The 18,528-nt window shown below is 40.6% G+C and overlaps 1 protein-coding gene across 1 annotated transcript in view; it reads right to left on the reverse strand.

Moving 5' to 3' along the window:
- Window positions 1–207: 207 nt before the first annotated feature.
- The window catches only part of nyap1 (neuronal tyrosine phosphorylated phosphoinositide-3-kinase adaptor 1), a 36,512-nt gene continuing 18,191 nt past the window's right edge, over window positions 208–18,528 (reverse strand). The window contains exons 2-7 of the mRNA XM_079606779.1: window positions 17,656–17,902; window positions 12,328–12,725; window positions 9,826–11,544; window positions 9,484–9,708; window positions 6,896–6,999; window positions 208–3,468 (exon numbers count right to left, since the gene is read on the reverse strand). Of these exons, the coding sequence (XP_079462905.1) occupies window positions 3,106–3,468; window positions 6,896–6,999; window positions 9,484–9,708; window positions 9,826–11,544; window positions 12,328–12,725; window positions 17,656–17,840 (2,994 nt within the window). The 5' untranslated portion in view covers window positions 17,841–17,902 and the 3' untranslated portion in view covers window positions 208–3,105. The remainder of the gene's footprint in view (window positions 3,469–6,895; window positions 7,000–9,483; window positions 9,709–9,825; window positions 11,545–12,327; window positions 12,726–17,655; window positions 17,903–18,528) is intronic.

Below are 18,528 nucleotides of genomic sequence, written 5' to 3' on the forward strand. Positions count from 1 at the left end.
CTGCAGGACAAGAAGACATTAAAGCCAGGGTTTCAACAGTTTCTTTTTCTCTCTCTCTCTCTCTCTCTCTCTCTCTCTCTCTCTCTCTCTCTCTCTCTCTCTCTCTCTCTCTCTCTCTCTCTCTCTCTCTCTCTCTCTCTTTCTCTCTCTCTCTCTCACACACACACACACACACACACTGGTACTCGCACACGTGATGCTATGTTCATCATATAAAATTTATTTCATGACGATATCAATGCAAATATAGCACTACAGTGATTTCCAAGGTACACCGTATCTTACCATACCAATATATTATGGCACTCATAATATGGCCACCGTTTATGTAGACACGCAAAGCCGACAGTTTCTGTAAACTAGTTTACCCAATAATACTTAAGTTACCCTTTTCATCTTAATAAATTGCCACTAGGTGATTATTTAGTATATCTGAAGTACAAACTGGGCACAATTTATAAAGACTGGGACGCAGCCCAACCTTGAACTGAATCTTTAAAGGGAATCCGTCAAGAATTCCCAGCATGCATTGCACCAGCCCTCCTCTAACTGTGGTCCTCCGTACTGTTTGATAAAGACTGTATTTCAAATGGTGCAGTGAAACCCCGGTGTCGTGGTGACAGCATGTCAAACCCATGGCAACATCACTGCAACATTGCCATCACATTTACAGTAGTGTTGCCAGGGTGAGAACTGTACAGGTTGGTGCTGTTAACTATTCAAAAAATAACAACAACTTTTAAATACAACCACAACAACAACAACTGAGAAACGTTCAATTGCCAACAGTTACAAAAGGATCCACCTCCCCAAAACTCCACTGCATGTTCTCCCCTCCCCCTCCCCCTCAAAAGAAAAAAAAGAAAATCATAGAGCACTCAAAAGAACGAACAAGAGAAATGAAACAACAGCAGTGAGGGATATGTAAGCAAAAGTAGAAATTCAATATAGCAGCAGAAGTACTTCAAAAATATCCAACTGATATTCCAACGAGCCAGGTGGGGTATGAATGAGATCAGACTTAAGTTGCTTAAAGGGACTTGCATGACACTAGCTGTAAAAACATTGGTGTGTGTGTGTGTGTGTGTGAGTGTCTGAGACTGTGCCTTTAGTAGAGGGTTCGCCTTTCAGCGGTCCATTCAGTACAGTGTAGACAGGTAGCCACAGATAAAACTACTAAATTTCTTTATAAAACAATTAAACACCTTGTACTTTTATACATTATATGCTACAATATATTTATTGATTACAAGTATGAAAGTGGAAATAATTGCTACATAATCAATACAGTTGTACATGTTTATTTTACAGATTTGAACACTTGTGTACTTTTTTCTTGTTTAATCTCGATATCATGTGGTTCGCTTTGTTTTGTGCGGAAAGTTCCAACGTCGGTCTGAGGAGCGCCCCTGCATGTTCGTTTTTCCCAATAAGGCGCTGCGAGTGTGTGCGTTCGTGTGTATATGCATGTGTGCATGAGCACTGGACAGTGTGGAAAGTTGTGTTTTTGTTGTTTTATTCTCTAAGAGACAGGGTGACTGGATTGCTTAATCTCAATGTATTTAAGATACAACTGACAAAGACCTTTTATATATGTCACTCTATCTTATCAAACCCCAGTTGACACATGAGACTATTCTGCCAAAATAACTGAAAAATACAGTTGGATGTTAGCTCCGCATATGCTCAGATACAGATTAAATGTAAACAGATGGATAAATATGGTAGTTTTTAGGCGAATATAATGACACCTTGTGTTAAAGCAGCCTGTGCATTGGTCCTCATTCTCTTTCCTATGATGGTTTTTGTAATGAAGCTCATCCGGTGATCTTACTGGTCATTAGTTTCATCAAGTGAATTTCAACAGTTGATTTGCACTTGCAAAATAATGCAATGTGGATCTGACGCAAGTGTTATTGGTTATCTTTTTTCCATCATGATTTTGTTTTGGACTGGGGCAAATGATCAGTTTCCTGCTTTAACAAATATTGCTACAGAAGTGACGTAACTTCTGCTGAACAGCTTTTCTTATACTCTCAAGATTCAGAGACACGCGTGTCACCGCACTCAGCAAATTGGCACTCAATCAATAGGCAGTAATTAGACTTCAAATGGATCTCTTCTACAATCTACGACATTACCACACAGACCTTCATCATCTCTTCCATCATCATGTCTGAATGTGTAAGCAAGCGTTTGACTTTTTCTTTCTGTGTGTACATACAGCATGTCGAATTTTGTTTTATTGACGTTTCCCTGTACTCTTTGCAATTTTGTTCTCTGTGTGTCTGAATTTCCTCTCGTCTCTGGTCTACATCCAACCTCACACACCTCTGATGCAAAGATACATCTACAAAGATCACCATGACACACGCACACGCACGCGCACACACACACACACACACACACACACACACACACACACACACACACACACACACACACACACACACACACACACACTCTTCTGGAATGTAAAAAAACATCAGTCTAGTGGATGCCCAGGAAACAGCAGCATATCTGAGTACATCTGGTCAGTAAAAAGTCCAAAGTCACAGAGAGTTTATGATATGAGGAAAAGCCCCACTATGATCTTTCAGCGTCTCTTCATTCTTAGCGCATTAAGTTTTGATAATTTCTCCGATCCTTGGAGGAAAAAGGATGTCTATTCTCCTCGCTGATGGATCTAGAGTACGAACGTTGCGATGCTCCAAAGGTTTCCAGTGCGATTTTTCAAAAAGGGTTGTAAACTCAGCAGCACAGGTTATATTTGCAGCAGCTCAGAGAGAGTTCAGACTCCAATGTGTGTGTGTGTGTGTGTGTTGGCTGCTGCATCTATATGGCACATAAACACTGTGTGAACACATGTTTTCTCCTGCTTCTACAGAGAGATTTAATCTAAATCATGCTATTCTCTCTTGGCAAAATGCTCTCACTTTGTTTTTCCAGTACTATTTTAATCTCTTCACTCAAAGGCCACTTCTCTCATTTCTCGCGAAATTCCCATTTTGTCTTTTTACGCCAAAAAGAAAGGATTTCCACTTCCCCTGTCTCTATCAGTCATGACTTTCATATTCACTACCCTTTCTCCTCTCTCTACCTTGGTCAGATAGCCGTGTCCCACACCACAGCCTGCGTCCTCTGGCAGGGCGGCGTTCCAGTCTTGCGGGGCTCCGGCGTCCTCCTCCAGCTGGGTAATATAGGCATACTGTCCTGCTTATATAAGCTCTTATCCGGCCGGCGATGAGCCTTAATCTCCTTACACAGGCAGCGCTTTCTCTCGATCACCTCCAGGAGCTTGCCGTCGCGCTGGGCCGGGACTGCGGAGGTGCCGATGTGAGCCTGGGCCTGCGCGGCGAGCTGAGCCAGCTGCTGGAACTGGAGCTGGACCTGCTGCTGGTACTGCTGCTGCCGGCTCACAGACGGACTGCAGGGAGCCTGACACTGAGCCTGCGAGAGAGAGTGGAACTGCAGACGCCACAGATGGTTGAGAGGTGAAAGGGAGAGAAACAATGTTGAAATGACTTTAGTTTGCATAGTTCAGAGCAGATGAAATGCAGTGGTTCAATATAAAGATATAAAGGTTTGGCTGGTTTGCATGTCAAGTGGTAGACGCCATAACTACACCATCTGGCTGCCAAAGGCGAGAGGTGCATTGAGGCTGATCAGTGCTGTTTTAGTATTTTTTAATAAACTACTGTAGTATTTATTCATATTTTAAATGAGCTTTTATTATTTCATTTAAATTTTAGTTTCATTAATTTGACTATTTTTACTCTTTATTTATTATTATTTTAGTTGTACTTCAATCATTTTAGTACTTCGACTTCAACTTTTTGTTTTCATCTGATAGTTTTAATTTATTTTATTTCAGTTTTTTCAAACTGAAGTTAATTCAACCGAAAATAGTTTTAGCTAACGATAACAACATTGAGGGGCGATTGAAATTTAGTCATATATTTAGATTAAATAAAACAAACAACAAATAAACTGCAAATATTTGATTATAGTAGATATTTCAACATTTTCAGATTTGTATTATTTTATATTATGTTTTATAGGGTACAAAAAATGTAAACTTTTTTCAACACCTGTCAGTGATGGATGAATTGAGAGCTGGCCACAGATATACTTGCCTTCAAGAGATTTTTGTTTTAAATGTAGGCCTAAGTATTGCAAATTGTATTTTTTTAAATGCATGTTATATATGTTTATAATAACAACAACAATATATATATATATAGTATTTTATACATACATACACACACACACACACACACATATATATATATATATATATATTTGTGGATTTCCGGAAGAAAATAAATGATAGTAGGCCTACTTTTTTAAGATTAAAATGGTTATGATATGGCAGTCACGTCAGGAATTGCCCACGTCAGATTCAACCTTACGATTCAACCTTAACCACTAATAAGTTTCCCGGCAAGTTTTAGTCACATTTTACACTTAATATGTGTATTATTTTTGTGGACTCTGGGCATGTGCTTTATGTTATATCAAAGAACGCCACCAGATAGCGGCATAGCGCCAACTCACAGCATCCGTCCCATCCCCCTTCTCTGAGTGGGAAGGTCATATCAGCTCACCGAGTCAATCTCTGTGGTGTACACACACACACTATGACTGTGTCAGCATGTGAACTTTTGCCAAGAGACAACAGCACTCCAGGGGAAAAGAAGAGAGCTAGGCTTCTGTACAGCCGCTAACATTCAACAAGATTGAAAATGAAAGATTCTTTCCTGCATGTGTTGCACACCAGTCTGTCTATAATAACACACACACACACACCGCTATACTATAGGACTTGGAATATCCCTGTCTGTTAACATAAAAAAACACGAGCTGCTTTGCAAGTGCGCAGTCTCCCTGGATTCTCCTTGTTACTTTTCACACATTCAACATACTAAACTCCAAAAATGTCTCTTTAACAAACCGCTGACAGAGACAGTCAGACGGCAGAATCAAAGCCTGTCACCGACCGACACGGAGAGACACCGGCAGCGGGACTAGGTTTGAGTTTGATCATTCACAGAGTGTTTGTCTGCCTGCCACAGACTGACAAAAACCACTCTTTCTCACTGCTGCACCTGTTTTCTCCACCCGCGTGCTGTGTCTGTGTCCCCTCTCTTTCATTCTGTCGCCACTTTTTTCTATTCTATGCTGCATTTTTCTCCCCCTTTCCCTCTGTCTGTCTTTCCCTCTGCTGCATTTCTCTGCCTCGCTCCCGCTCTGTATTCATCCCCCTTTTTCTCTGCACTCATTGACCCTGCAGCGGAGTGCAGTGCAGATACAGACATGTTTGGGTGGGGATGCTGGTGACTCAATGGGCTCCGCGATTTACCTAATGACTGTCTGGAATAGCAGCCACAGGGGCACAAAATGGAATGAAATTAGTTTCAGATCACCTGCCGTAACTGTCAAGCTTGGTTTCAATTACACTTAAGCATGTTAACCAGTTGAACTGAATTTAATTAATTACTGCAGTATCTACACTGACTGAGGCTGAACAAGCCGGTGTGAATTCAAAGCATTTCCTGAAGACCCTGCACTGAAAAGCACAATATGCAAATACGCTCTTTCTCAGAGTGTCAGGTTGGTGCACGAGGTGAATTAAAGGTCATTGCAACAGCATCTACAGTAGGCTACTCTAATCAGGCCCAGACAGAATATGCAAGCTTGTTTTCCAATTTTTGGGAGAACCGCTGTGGAGTTAAATATGGTAAATCTTCCTGTATACAGGAATGTGTATTTTCCTTTTACACAAAGTATGTGAAAGTATACTTTACATTGTTGCTACATTCAACAACTATGAAATCAAAATGGACAACTCTTTTATATGGAATATTGATTCATCAGTGCACACATCTTTATTTTTTTTGAAGGTCATGTGCCCTCTTAATCTTTGATCAAAAATATTAATTTCCCCTCCTCCTGGCAACAACATCTCTTCTCTGATGACATGATCACAACTTCTGTTTCATACTGACTTTTATTTTGGCTAATGTTAATTTCTACATATTTTCAACATATACAAATAAATATTTAGCATTTCAGGATATTTAAACTAACATTAGTTAAAGGAGTTCACCCCTAAATAAAAATTATGTCATTGTTTACTCATTGGCAACGTTTACATGCAACCAAATAATCTGTTAGTAATCGGATTGACGGCTCAATCGAACTGGAAAGCCTTAATGTAAACATCTTAATTGAGGACGATCCGAATGAAATTCCGATCTGATTGAGAGAGGTGGTTTATTCCTTTTCTAATCTGGTTTTGGGCGCAGGGAGGGGCATTTTATAAGCAGCACAGCTCAACGGTTCATATACTCATTGTCTCCAAATTATGACCAGAAATTAATCAATATATTAAGTCTGCTGTTTAAAACGAATAAAGAAACAATGTAGAATTAATTCGTGATCAGTAAATTTGTGCAGTGTGCTGTGCGCATGTCAAAATATATTCCGATTTGAAGCTTGCGACATGTAAACGCGCACATCAACCCGATGACATGTTTAGCGTTCATGTAAACACTACTTTCCGATTCATCAATCGGAATGAATTCAGTCCGATTGAAACAAAAGTTGTGCATGTAAACGTAGTTGTTTCTTTATTCTGTGGAACACAAAAGTGTTGTTCTGGACCCCACTGACTTTCATTGTATGAACAAAACCAGTTCTTCAAAATACTGTCTTTGAAATGGCTGCAGGTCCAAAGTAATTTCATACTCAAAACCTAATGTGATCGCAGCTTTACCCAGATGAGTGTGTTTAAACAGGGCTGAGGAAACTATAACACTGCAGGTATATAATAACTCTGAGTGTGTTTTTATGTGGGGTTAGTGACAGATTTAATAGTGCTGGCGTGTGTTACCTGGCTGAGTGCTTCCCTGGCCGGCAGGCTGCTCTGCCTTTGAACGTCACCCCCTGCTTGTCTCACTCCTGAGGTGGAGGAAGACCTGCCAAGGCGACCCAACTCTATAACAGATCATAGACACAGAGTCAAGTTATTGTTTTGCAAGGTTAAGTCTCAAGAAGTCAAATCGAAAACACTGTCGTGCTCAAAAGTTTACATACACCTTGCAGAATCTGTTTATACAAAATTCATGTTCTTTTTTTTATTTAGTACTGTCCTGAATAAGATATTTTACATAAAAGATTTGCATATAGTCCACAAGACAAAAAAAGGTGAATTTATAAAAAGGACCCTGTTCAAAAGTTTACATACCCTTGATTCTTAACTTGCACTATTAATAATGGAAATAGTCAAATAGTTTTAACCTTACATTAATCAGTTCCTATTGCCATCTTTTAGAAAGCAGAATTAATATGTTTAAAATGTACATGACAGGATTCAATAGCATGGAGGGGGATATCACTAAAATGGAATTATGCTCGCTGATAACATTGTTCATATAAAGGAATTATGCAAATAACGCAATAGAGCTAACGTGGACAAAAATGAAGGCTGATGAAATTTGCATGTTGCAGTTCCGTAAGATTGTGGAGGATGGGATGCAGTACACCATGATCTGGCATGCTTGACGTGCATGCTGGGACTGTACAGCATCACGCCACCACCACTGCAATCCAGCCACCTAAATCATTCTTTAAAAATGCAGAAAGGGGGCTCAGCTAAAAGTTGTCCACCTGGATGTGCTCGTTTATAACACTCTTATCCTTCGTTATCATAATTTGATGAATTATTGCTGCCTTGGTGAATAGAAGCAGTACACAAACTGTTTCTACAGATAATAATGAAATTCAGCCTGCTTTCCACCCTACTTTCCACTAATAGCGCAACATTAATTGCAGCAAGCAAATAGCGCTGACGTCTGTAAATGCGTTGCATTCTATAATGAACCTCATTTGCATTGAAAGCAGGTGTGTTTGCATTGTAAAAATGACACGGACTTAATTTAAAAGTGCATTGCACAGTGTAATGCATATATTGCTTGGCTAAGTTAGACTGTGTGTGGTATGTGAATTAAATGCATGATGTGCAATGCACATGAATACTGCATGACTCAAGTGTAAACAGGAAAACAGTGGCGTAGCATTTGTGGCAAATCCACAGGGCAAGTCCGAGGCCCCCCTTGGTTGGGGGGTGATTTAGTGTACTAATTTACTAATATTCCTGTACAATATAGAATTGATTTTAAACTTCTTTTATTGGTGTATAAATCACTCCATGACCTTGCACCGACTTATTTATCATCCCTGTTAATGGAGTATCAATCGAGAAGAACCTTGAGATCATCAACTCAAAAGTTTCTGAAAATTCCACGAACTAAATCAAGCCAGAAAGGGGATCGTGCTTTTTCAGTAGTAGCGCCAAGACTTTGGAATAGCTTGCCATCATATATTAGGGATGCTGACTCTGTACATGTTTTTAAAGCACAACTTAAGACATATCTGTTTGCCATGGCGTATCCGTCTTAAATGTTTTTATCTTGTTTTTATTCTTGTAGGATGTTTTTCTTTCTATCTTTCATTGAGAATGTAAAGCACATTGGTCAACTTGTGTTGTTTTAATAGTGCTATATAAATAAAGGTGACATTGACATTGACATTAATTTATTTAATAATGACGAGATGAGAGCTGAATCTACTTCGATATGCTGATAACGGTATATAACAGTCTTAATTCATTTTCTTAATATTTTTATTGTGGCCCATAAGTAGTGAAAAATTGAGAAGAGAAGTATCAAACAAGTTGTTTTTTAAATAAGGAGTAAGCTAATCTTACTAAGCTTTTATTTTCCTCACGGCGTGTTGGTTATGGGGTGATGCACTATAAAATGATTGTGGGGAAAATTAATTGTAATATTAATTTAATAATAAAAGTAGTAGTAGTAATAATAGTGATTAATACAGTAATTGGAAATGCCAAATCCTCTTGATAAGGCCGATAGCTGATGCTTTTGACAATATTTCTGGCTATCATCAATACACAATATCATCGTCTATCGATGCCATTTGGCACGGTTATTGCGGGGCCCTCCAACAAGCGGGGCCCCCCTGCAGTGCGTGACCGTCCGCTACGCCACTACTGGCATACAGTTATCAACTCTTAAATATCCAATAATATCCCATAACTGTGACAGGTACTGCAGCTAGTTAGCTAGGAATATTTGTTCTGCTAGGCTAATTGTGTAACATGATTTTGGGGATTTTTTCATTATGGTTTAAAACTTTATTTTCAGTGACATTATAGCTATATTATTCTTTAATTAAATCTGATGCTTTTCAAACAAATCAAAGCACACTGATCCTAGCAGCCATATGAGTTAACATCAAATTACATCTTATAAATCAACTAACCTTTTCAATCAGTTGTTTATGAGCTAAGTCTACAAATGTTTTATCTCTAACCTAAACATGCTTGATCTATATCCAGAGTTTTAACTACTGAGGTCATGGCAGAAAGCCTTTGCTAATGTCATTTCAATTGGATCTCACCTCCATTGCGGCATGCTGGGAAGGTTTGGCAAGGTAAGGGTAGGCCCGCTCGTATCAGTCCTCTCAACCCTGGTGGTCCATCCGCCCCAGCCAAGCTCTCGCTGTGTCTCCCTGTTGCCCGCACAGGTATTCCAGAGTGTCCGCCACACCGCATGGCTGCTAGGTCATCCCTCTCTCTCCTCAATAGAGCATCTGCACTGCCATTCCACACACCTCCATCTTCCTCTACAGAGCATTAGAGAGAAAAACACAATTAAACATCTACGATAGTACAATAGAAAGAGAACCCCCTCAATAATCATCCCTCATACTCATTCCACCCTCCCTACAACCATTACTCACTCTCAGTGTCTCGGCTCCCATGACTGAATGATAATTTTCGGTGCATGGGCCAGTAAGCCTGTTCTTCTGTGAGCCCCAAGGCAGCTGCGCTCTCCCAGGGAATGAACCCGGCCTTGGCCTGCAATGCCTGGGCTGCAGATCCAGTTTTAGTGGGGTCTGTGTGCAAGGATGGCAACTGCAAGCCCCCGCGCAAGCTATCATAGGCAGGCGGTCGGCGGAAGCCAACCGAGGGGTAGGTCCAGAGCAGGGGGCTGTCAGAGGGGGGAGGTTTGTAAGCAGGAAGGCCATGGGACAAGTGCGGGGTGTGTGACCGGTGCATGTGAGAGCGAGATGGAGGGCGCTGAGTGGAGGAAGAAGATGAGGAAGATGGCGTGGCTGCTGTGGACGATGACGGTTGACTCGGCGTTGGGGTGGTGCTAGTGCCAGTTTGAGAAGTGTGTGTGTATGTGTTTGAGGAGGGGGTCTCAGAATGACTGGAAGATGGTGTGCTGCTCAGGTCTCTCTCTCGATCACGATCACGATCTCTCTCTCGATCACGATCCCTCTCTCTGTCCCTTTCCCTCTCAGATTTTTCGGACTTGAGCAGGAAGCTGACAGACTTGCCCTCCTTAGGCTGCGTTTGCGTCTGGGTGGAGGACTGTCCTGACCCCTTGCCCACTAACGACATCTCTTTCTCAGGCTTGCGGTAATGGTGGTAGTGGGAAGGCCTGTGGTGAGGGTGGTGATGATGATGATGGTGGGAATATGGAGAGGAGGACTTCGATGAAGGAGGAAGAGGAGTGGAATGACTGCGGGCTCTGAGTCCCGGTGTGGGTCCCAGCTGTCCTTCCCTCCTCTCCTTCTCTCGTTCTTTTTCAGCTCCAGTGGAATCTTTGGAAGTGCTGGTGAAGCTTGTGCTGGAGGAGGTGCTGCTAGACGCTGGCAGGCTGGAGGCTGATTGCACGCTGATCTTGGCCGAGCTGGTCTTATGTTGAGCCCCTATCCCACTGGAGGCAGCGGCCGGCTGGGGAAAAGCTAGGAGAGGAGGCTTGTGTTGAAGCAAGTTAGGGAAGGGTGCTGGGATCTTACTGGAGCTGGGCTCATGTTCAGGCTTGGACCCTGGCAGCAAGAAGGGTGTGGGAGCACGGGGAGGGTGTGGTGATGAGGAGAGGGTTTGAGGTACGGGAGTGGAGGATGCAGAGGAGCAGGACGAAGGCAGAGGAGAGGAGTGAGAGATTGAGACGGTAGCTTTAGGCTTGGAAGAGGTGCAGGCTGGAGAAGAGGAAGAGGGGCGCGGAAGCGATGAAGAGGTGGAGGACGAGATGATGGAGGAGTGGTATGCTTTAGAGGACTTCATACGCTCATGTTTGAGTGGCAAGCGGCGGTGGGCTTCTCGAGTTTTGTCGTCTGGTAAGGGGTACTTCATCTCTTCGTAAATGGCCTCTCCTTGGTCTGAGTCAGAATCAGGCGTGGTGGCGGAGGGCGTGAGTGGGTGAGGAGTCGGGGCGTTGTGAGTCTCTCGGGTGAAGACCTGGCCCACCATCTCAATGTAAACCGGCTCGTCATCTCCACCCTCGCCCCGTGGAGAGGGCTCAGAGTTCTGGAAGGGAAGGGGTGTGGTTGGGGGTTGGACCCGAGGGGGCGGGGGGTCAAAAGAGAGCTGTGTGCTTGGACTCCGTTTGGGCTTCAACGGAGGGACCTTTCGTCCTGACATTTCACCTGAATCAGATTTTTTCATTGCTGTTTAACAGAAAAAAGCAGAGAAGAAAGGGGAAAAAAGAGTGACATAAAGGCTAAGAGAGAGAGAGGACATTTTTACAGAGACCACATGCCAGGTGTGTACAGCTTTCTGGTTTCATTAAATCAAATGTGACTCATTTTACTTTTATTAATACATGTTCCTGGTCTTATTGTACATGATTTTTTTCAAATTAAAATAGCATCTATTCTTTTTCTAACAATGAATCGAAATGATACTGAAATATAAAATAAGCTGCTTTCATAGATCTTATGAATAAAATAATTTCCTGAGCCAGAAAAATTCTCAAAAAACACTCATTATCATACATTTTTAAGTATTCTAATCAAAACAATTAAGAAAGCCGAACAAAGGCCCAAATTACAATTTCTGTACAGATAATAATTAAAGTTATCTTTGATTCAAATCAATTCCATAATAGTTCAATCGAAAATATATATGAATGACTAACAATATACTGTCAGGAAACAATGGATGGTTTAATAGTCATAAGTCATTAGCACTTATAATTAAGAACTAGACATGGGAGTTTCCCAGTTCAAGATTCCTGGCAACAAATATTTAAAAATAATTTACAAATTTAGATGCAAGGTTATGTTACATGTGAGACGGCTCCTTATTGATATCCGAATCATCAGAGGTACAGCCATTTATGAGAACTTCCTCTAACTCAAGAATCATCGCTGGTCAAGATTTTGTATTTTTTTTTAATCGAATCACATGCCTAATTTTAGCATGAATACACTATTGATTTGCTCACTTACCATTCCGCTTCTCTGGGTGTTTGGGTGGGTGATTGGGAGGTGGAGGTGGCGGAGTGTCAGGTGGTGCGTGGACCCCACGGGAAGGGTGCTCCTGATGGCCCGAAGAGCTGAGACGTGTATTGGGGTGGCGTTTAGGTTTGGTTGGGGGGCAGCGGGATGAATTCGACTGGTTTTGAGGGTCTGAGTCTGGATAATATCCATTCTCAAGCTCCTCTCCCTCACCGGTGCCCACAGCATGACAGGACTGAGAGCGGGGTGCCATGGCAGCAGCACAAGAGTGAGGCGACAGGTCCTGGGACGCTGGCATCGTCATAAATCCCATTCGGAAATGACGCCGAAATGATGCCAGATCCCGAACCTTCCCGACTGTTGCAGAGGAGGCATCTTTATAGTTGGAGCTATGGGAGATGGGTATAGAGAAAGAAAGATCAGGGAAAGAGAGAAAAAAGGAATTGTTTCTTTGTGGAGAGATTCTTTATGAGATAAGAATAATACATTTGTTTCTCATTGTGCTGTAGGCCTCCCACTTTTATCCTCTTTTCTCTCCCTCTCTCCTCATTTCAACTGATAAAGGCTCTATTAATAGCTCACAGTCAATTTCATTTTTGTCTCTACAGCCCCTGTTATTCACTCTCATCCTTTGCTCATTTCCGGAGTTAATACATCCCCCGTACTACTGCACAGTCAAACAGACCAATACAAATAATATGTACACTCTGTGTCATAACAGAAATTTTCCATTGACTTATATTGTTTTTATAATGAGTTAATGGTTTCTGTATTGTAAACCTAAACCAAACCCTCACAGACATATGTTTAGATTTTCATTAAAATAATATTTAATATGTTCATTATGCATTTTTTTGTGGTTTCCACTATAGGCAATTTCAGGTTTTACTATCCTTGTGAGGACACTTGGTCCTCACACGCTCAGGATGAATGAGGAGAGAGGAAACAGTTCATGCCAGCCTGTGAGAGACCCAAACGCCTCCTTTACCCTCCCATCCTTCTCTTCTCCTTCACTGTCCTCAGGTCCCCTTCCGTCTTTCTTATTCTTTCATTGTTTTTTTTTCATCTTCTCCCTTTTCAATTCTCTTAAAGTCAGCATAAAATCACAATTCACCATATCTATTTTCTAAATTCATGTTATAGATGTGAACAATCTATCCATGCATATGTTTATTTTATTTATTTATTTAAAAAAATGTCACATGACCTTCTAGTTTAACAACACACTTCTCTCTGGTGACGTACTGTATGCAGGACTTATCCGATCATTTTAGTCCCTCGATAATCCATTACACTTCACAAAATGGAAGAAAAGATCTAACGTTTCTGTTTCATTGCGACTTTATATCCTGATATCTTAGGGATAGTTCATATAAAAATGGTTGCCCTATTTCTTTAATATTTCCTCATGACATGTTTGCAAGCATTGTTTAATCAGCTGATCTTTTGCTCACTTCCCCAACACAAAAAAGACTTTGTCCACGGGCCCTGTCTTTCCTTTCATCCCTCTCTCTGCATCTTTTCTTATTCTCCTCAATTTACTAGTATGCTCTCCCTGTTTCCAAGGCAACTAGCCTGTCATTTGTTTATTGTTTGCTGATTTTTTTCTCTAAACACACAAATACAGAGCACACACTGGCATTATGTGCATGCATGTCCACACACACACACACACACACACACACACACACACACACACGCACACACACACGCGCACGCACGCAAACACGCACACACACACACACACAATTAAAGAGAAATGAATCACTAATGCTGTTTTCTGGTGATGGGGTGAGTTAGTAGATTATTTGGGGATATTTATAGATAGATATGTTTTTCCTTGTAACAGAACCACCCAGGGGAAACTGATATTGCTCTTTTTATATCTCAAGACTTAATGGAGTTTAAGCTAAGTATCAAGTGTTTTCTAGATGTTCTTTGAATGAAAAATGAGAAAAGAAATGAGACAATTATTACAGCATAAATATAGAACAATATAAATAATGTGCATAGAATCAAAACTGTAGACAATTTGGTCTTTTCAAGCATTTGATGAGAAATGTTTGATTTCATTTTAAAATGAACTAAAAAAAAAAATTTTTTAAATAAACTAAACAAGGAAAGTCTCCATTCATTTCTCAAAAATCTAATAAATAAATCTCTTTTGTGATTCTTTTTCTTCCTATGCTCAACTGTTATATTAGAAATTCATGAACTTCCTCCTGTCAACTTTCAAGATGTGTAAACATTGTCCAGAGTCCACCGTGTCCCCCTGCTCTGACCTTTATGAAGGTTGATGTGCACAAAGTCCAGATGGAAGCGACTCATCAATACACTGTTCTGCAGTGTGTGTGTGTGTGAGTGTGTGTTCATGTGTGTGTGAGTCTCTGTTGTCAGGCAGAAGGCAGAGAAGATGCTGAGCTAGTAGAGTGTGACACACACGAACAGAAAAGAACAGCACCACAGGATATGATGTGCAGGCAGGGGACACGGCATATGAGTTGGCATTGGAGACTTCCAGGTATAATCTGGACAAAAAGACCAGAATGGGTTTAATCATCCCATCGTAAAACCCATGAAAGACACACAGTTTCAGCTGCACACACACACCACTGGACTGAATTATTCTCTCTCATTGTGTGATGTTTAATTTTGGATGTTTTCCAAACTCAAAAATCCAGTACTCCACACTTGATCGGTGTATCAACTACATATGTGTCAGTTCTGGTTGGTGATACAATCAGTGAAACGTCCTAGTGTTAAATATCAGCACTCCTGGAATGTCGCTTGTCCACAACAAATTGGTGACTGAAACAAAATATTGTACACTACCGTTCAAAAGTTTCGGGTTGGTAAGATTTTTTTTTAAAATTCGAAAGAGGTCTCTTATGCTCACCAAGGCTGCATTTATTTGATCAAAAATACATTAAAAAACAGTTAAACTGTGAAATATTATTATCATTTAAAATAACCATTTTCTATGTTAATATATTTTAAAATGTAATTTATTCCTGTGATGGCAAAGCAGAATTTTCAGCATCATTACTCCAGTCTTCAGAGTCACATGTTCCTTCAGAAATCATTTTAATATGCTGATTAATATGCGCTCAATATATATTTCTTACTATTATCAATGTTTAAAACCTTTTTTTCAGGATTCTTTGAGGAATAGAGAGTTCAAAAGAACAGCATTTATTTGAAATCTTTTGTAACAACGTTATTGTCACTTTTTTCAATTTAATGCATCTTTGCTGACAAGTATTAAATTATAAAAAAAAATTACTGACCCCAAACTTTTGAATGGTAGTGTATACTAAAGTTTTATGCTAATCACTATACAAAATAAATGCTGTGTGTAACCCATTTGTGCCAAAGAAATCGGAATGTTAAAATCTGTCTGCCTAAAAGCGATATGAGAGCGAACAGACTGACAGTCATATGAGGTTTTCTCTCATAGCTGAGGATTTTGGGTTGTTCGCTTTTATTTGACATGATGCTTCACGTGGCAAAGTAAAAGCTCTAAGGTACGGGGAACTGAAGCGATTTATGTCTGCTCTATTTCTGTTGTTTTGCTTAAGGCTGCACAACATGTGGCTCTTACATGGCTTTCTCTTTGCATTAGAGTGTAGAATCAGTTCACTAACATACTAAATGATTCACTTGATTCATTCATTTGCAGCCCCTCAAATGCAAAGACTGACAGCAAGATGCGAGAAAAGCAGAGGGGAACAGGAAGAGATGGATAAATGAATGAGAATCATCTGCATTCAGCAGCAGAGAGGAGGAGGATGGAGGGATTGAGTGGGAGGACGAGAGAGGAAGTGGACAGATCCTCCAGACAGAAAGCGAGCATGCGTGGGTGACCTCTTGTGTATCTCTTTACGTCTGTAAAGGGGAGAGAAAGAGCTGGAAGAAGTTCGAGATCACTGCTTGAAGATCCTGTGCATGCATCAAAGCATGTTTGATGTGACAGCACATGTCTGTCTGCATGTGTGAGCAGTTTATAATAAAAGCAGGCGTGTTTGTCTAAGCTCAGGATGTGTTGTGGGTTCTGCGTGTGTCATGAATGTAGAACAGAGCGGATGAAAAGCGCTTTGATGTCCATTTGCACAGGTGTCAGAGAGACAATCATCTAAATGCATTCTCCTCTTCATCCAGAAACACAGAGATGGAGAAAGAGGAACTCAGAGAGGCGTAAAGCTGCAATCAATTCTGCCCAGCTAAAAGGAATTAAAGATGGAACAAAGCACTCAAAAGAACACAGTTGACGATGTAAACAAAGCATTGCAGAATATGGTAATATACAAACTTTCACATGAAACTGAATATCTCTTAAAGAAGAAATGTGGACTTAGGACGGGAAATCACAGCTGACACGCACGCACACACGCTCGCGCACGCTTATTTTGTGGGATGCATGATATTAATACCAGTTAATACCAGTTTTAGGTTCAGTCTCGGTCGATCAGTCTTGTTTATCTTTGTGATCATCTAATGCTAACTTAAAGTTAATCTTTACACTAATACATTTAATAATGCTGTTAAATGTAATCTTGTGTATAAATCTCAAAATGAATATCCATTTGTCATGCATTATGTTGTGATGCCTAAATTCACTTGTCACATTTACAACAAGTGATTTTTTTTAAAGTCTTTTATTATAATTTATTTAGATAAAAGACAGAAATGTAATACCAACAATTTCTTAATTATTTTCCATAAGATGAAAGGAATTATTGGCCAGAATTATCGGTGGATGTTTCACCTGTTGCTGTTGATACATATAAACAATTAATAAAAAAAATAAAAAAAAACTCTTATAATTAAAAGTTAACTAGTTAAAAGCAAAATAAACCAGAATAAATTGATATGGCTAATTATATTTAATTGTAAGATAATTCAACAAAAAGTCTGTTTTCAAAATGTCCAGATTGTGTTGAATATATCCTGCTCTTTCCCACCTGTCTCTCAGACGAAAGGAAGATTTGGATGCTTTGCATAAAATATGAAAGACAAATGTCTCTATTTCAGAGTTAAGACTTCTCTTAATCGTGTCATATTCCTCCATTTCGTTCTCTCTCTCTTCTCCTTGATAATCTTTTTCATTCTATACGCTCCTCCTTCCGTTTCACCTTTTTCTCACCTTCTTTATCAAGTCAGGATTTTACTAATCTCACCCCCTTCTTTCCTTTACCTTTAATTTAAGCACTGCAAAGCTTCTCTGTAACCCCCTCTATCTTTCTCTCTCCTCACATATTCCTTTATTCTACAGCAGGCTCTCAGATTTCTTTCTTTCTGATTATTGTCTCTCTCTTTTACCTTTTCTTGCCCTCCTGATCTCGGTGTCTCCAGTCCAGTCGACTTTTGCGGTACAACAGGTTCATGTTGCCACGGGGATGCTCCTCCTCACAGCCAATAACAGCGCAGTGCAGCCACTGGCCCCGCCTCTCTATGTCACGCAGGAAATTCTCCACCGCCACATCCTGGGCGGAGCCAGAGCTCATGGTATAGAGAACCAATCAGGAGCAGGGGAAGGTGTTTTAAAGCGTTCCCCCGTCCCAGTTACCTGTAAAAGAGGAAAACGCAGGCACCTGGTTAAAGGGGTACCTCTGGCAAAATGGGCTTTCAATAAAACATGGCTGCCTATACAGTACAATTTTGAAGCAATTTTGAAATCCGTGCTACCTGACAAGAGAAAACAGAGAAAATTAGGTAGGAAAACTTCCACACCCATAATGCACTGGGCATGTTGCCATCCAAGGCCACACCCACCAGTCGGCTATGGATACGCTTGACAAGAGTCAAATACCACCTTTCTTTAGTAGGAAATACCTCTTAGCAAACTTTTAGTCGTAGGCTAATGGTGTCGTCTTGTATTGTTCCCGGGTGCAAGAATTCAAAGAGTAAACATTTAGCGGGAATGAGTTACTTTTCAGTTTCCTGTGAAGAATCCAGCGTGTTGTAAGGATTGTAAATACAGAGAGAATGGCACAAAATCTGAAAAACCCCTATGTTGATGACCACACAAATAGTTTTTTTGACCAAAAGGAAGGGCAAAACTGAAAGACACTACCATTCTGTCAGTTCCCAATCCGCTGAAGCAAAACACCGACGCGTACAGGTAAGAAAGCTGTTGCCATAGTGTTCCATTTTTTCCATAATGCCATTTAAAGAGTAGACGAAGTATCACTT

This window comes from Phoxinus phoxinus, assembly GCF_949152265.1.
Source record: "Phoxinus phoxinus genome assembly, chromosome: 3".
Classification (NCBI taxonomy): domain Eukaryota; kingdom Metazoa; phylum Chordata; class Actinopteri; order Cypriniformes; family Leuciscidae; genus Phoxinus; species Phoxinus phoxinus.